The 1,506-nt window shown below is 45.8% G+C and overlaps 1 protein-coding gene across 1 annotated transcript in view; it reads left to right on the top strand.

Annotated features, from left to right (window-relative positions):
* The first annotated feature begins 227 nt into the window (after window positions 1-227).
* JARID2 (jumonji, AT rich interactive domain 2) overlaps window positions 228-1,506 on the top strand; it is a 226,055-nt gene continuing 224,776 nt past the window's right edge. The window contains 1 exon segment of the mRNA XM_010000948.1: window positions 228-341. Coding sequence (XP_009999250.1) covers window positions 297-341 — 45 coding nt within the window. The 5' untranslated portion in view covers window positions 228-296.

Below are 1,506 nucleotides of genomic sequence, written 5' to 3'. Positions count from 1 at the left end.
TTTTTTTGTTGTTGTTGTTGTTGTTTCCTTCGCATTCGTCGTTTTTCTTTTTTTTTTTTTTAATTTTTCTTTTTTTATTTTTTTTTTCCGTCCCCCATTTCTCGGATTTATTGCTAGGAGAATCACATTGTGAGGAAAGAAAGTCGGATTACAAGATACCACTACAAACAACCCCCTCCCCCCCCAGGATTTTTTTTTTTTCCCCCGATTTTTTTTTTTCTTTTTTTTTTAAAATTGTCGCGGCTTTAATTCATGAAGCAATTGTCCCGTTTTGCAATCAGAATTTGGATACCAGAATGAGCAAAGAAAGACCCAAGAGGAATATAATTCAAAAGAAATACGTAAGTGGTCATAACGTCTATCATTTGACTCCCAGTTTTAGGAAATGGCAGTGAATGTCAAGTTTATAGCTAATGCAGCAGCTACGAGGCTTTTCGAAACAAATGTGATGCTGGATTTTATTTTTTCTCTCTGCGGTGTGGTGGGGGAGTTTCAGAGGCCCCTTTCAACGGGGGAAAACCTCCTCTCCAGTTGGGTTATAAAACCAGATTTGTGTAGCGATTCCTCCAATGAATAAATGTATTGACCTCAAATGACACAATCATCATCTAGTTGGAGATGAAAGGCTGGGGGAGCTCGGGGAGGCTGCTGCGATCGTGTCACAAAAACGGCGTTTTCCACGCGGGTTTTTACTGCGCTTTTGCATGCGAAAGGAGGAATTTTTGTCTGCTCTTGCCTGTGTGTGTGTGTGTGTGTGTGTGTATCCCCGCCCGGGGAAGCGGCGGCGGTGGTTGCTGAAAAGCCCTTTAAGTTGAAACCGAGTGGCTGGTTATGGCGAGCTGGTTTCTCGCAACCACCACATCCCGGCTCCTGGACGCGATCGTTCCCTTTCCCTCCCTGCCTGGGGATGGGCACCAAACCAGCCGGGGGTTGACTTTAATAACGGGGGGGGGGGAGAATGGCTCGGTACAGTTGTGAAATAATTTCATCCCATGGCTTGAAAATTTGGGCTTAGCCAGCGCAGCCCGAGCTGTATTTCTGCCTCTCTTTATTCAGCCGCTTAATCAATCCCTTGTAATTGTCTAATCCTTTAAACGTATAAATGTGGACGGGTAGTTTTGATTTTTGTTCGTGCTCCAGTTACGTTTTGATTGGCATAGGGGATTTTTGTTTTTTTTTCTTCGCGTTTGGAAAAACCGAGGGGATTAGCCAAATACGCAGTAGGGCAAATTAGTATGATTTTTATCTGCACCTTTAAAAAAAAAAAAAAAAGCCCTTCGTTTAGGTGGTGGTGGGGGGGTTAGAATATAAATTCTCGCTTTTGGGGTGTGTTTGATGCCAGGCTGTAAAAGTTGTAGTTTATATTATCGCGCCTGTCGAGTGTGTGCCGGTGGTTTTCAGCGGGGTGGGGGACACACACACACACACACACACACACACGCTCCTCCCCCCTCCCGTGGGTCTCACCCCCCCGTGCCCCCCCCCCCCAGCGCCGCGCAGCCGTCG

Source organism: Chaetura pelagica, unplaced genomic scaffold (assembly GCF_000747805.2).
Source record: "Chaetura pelagica isolate M959 unplaced genomic scaffold, ChaPel_1.0 scaffold104, whole genome shotgun sequence".
NCBI classification, from domain to species: domain Eukaryota; kingdom Metazoa; phylum Chordata; class Aves; order Apodiformes; family Apodidae; genus Chaetura; species Chaetura pelagica.
This window is presented reverse-complemented; position numbering and strand designations above follow the sequence as displayed.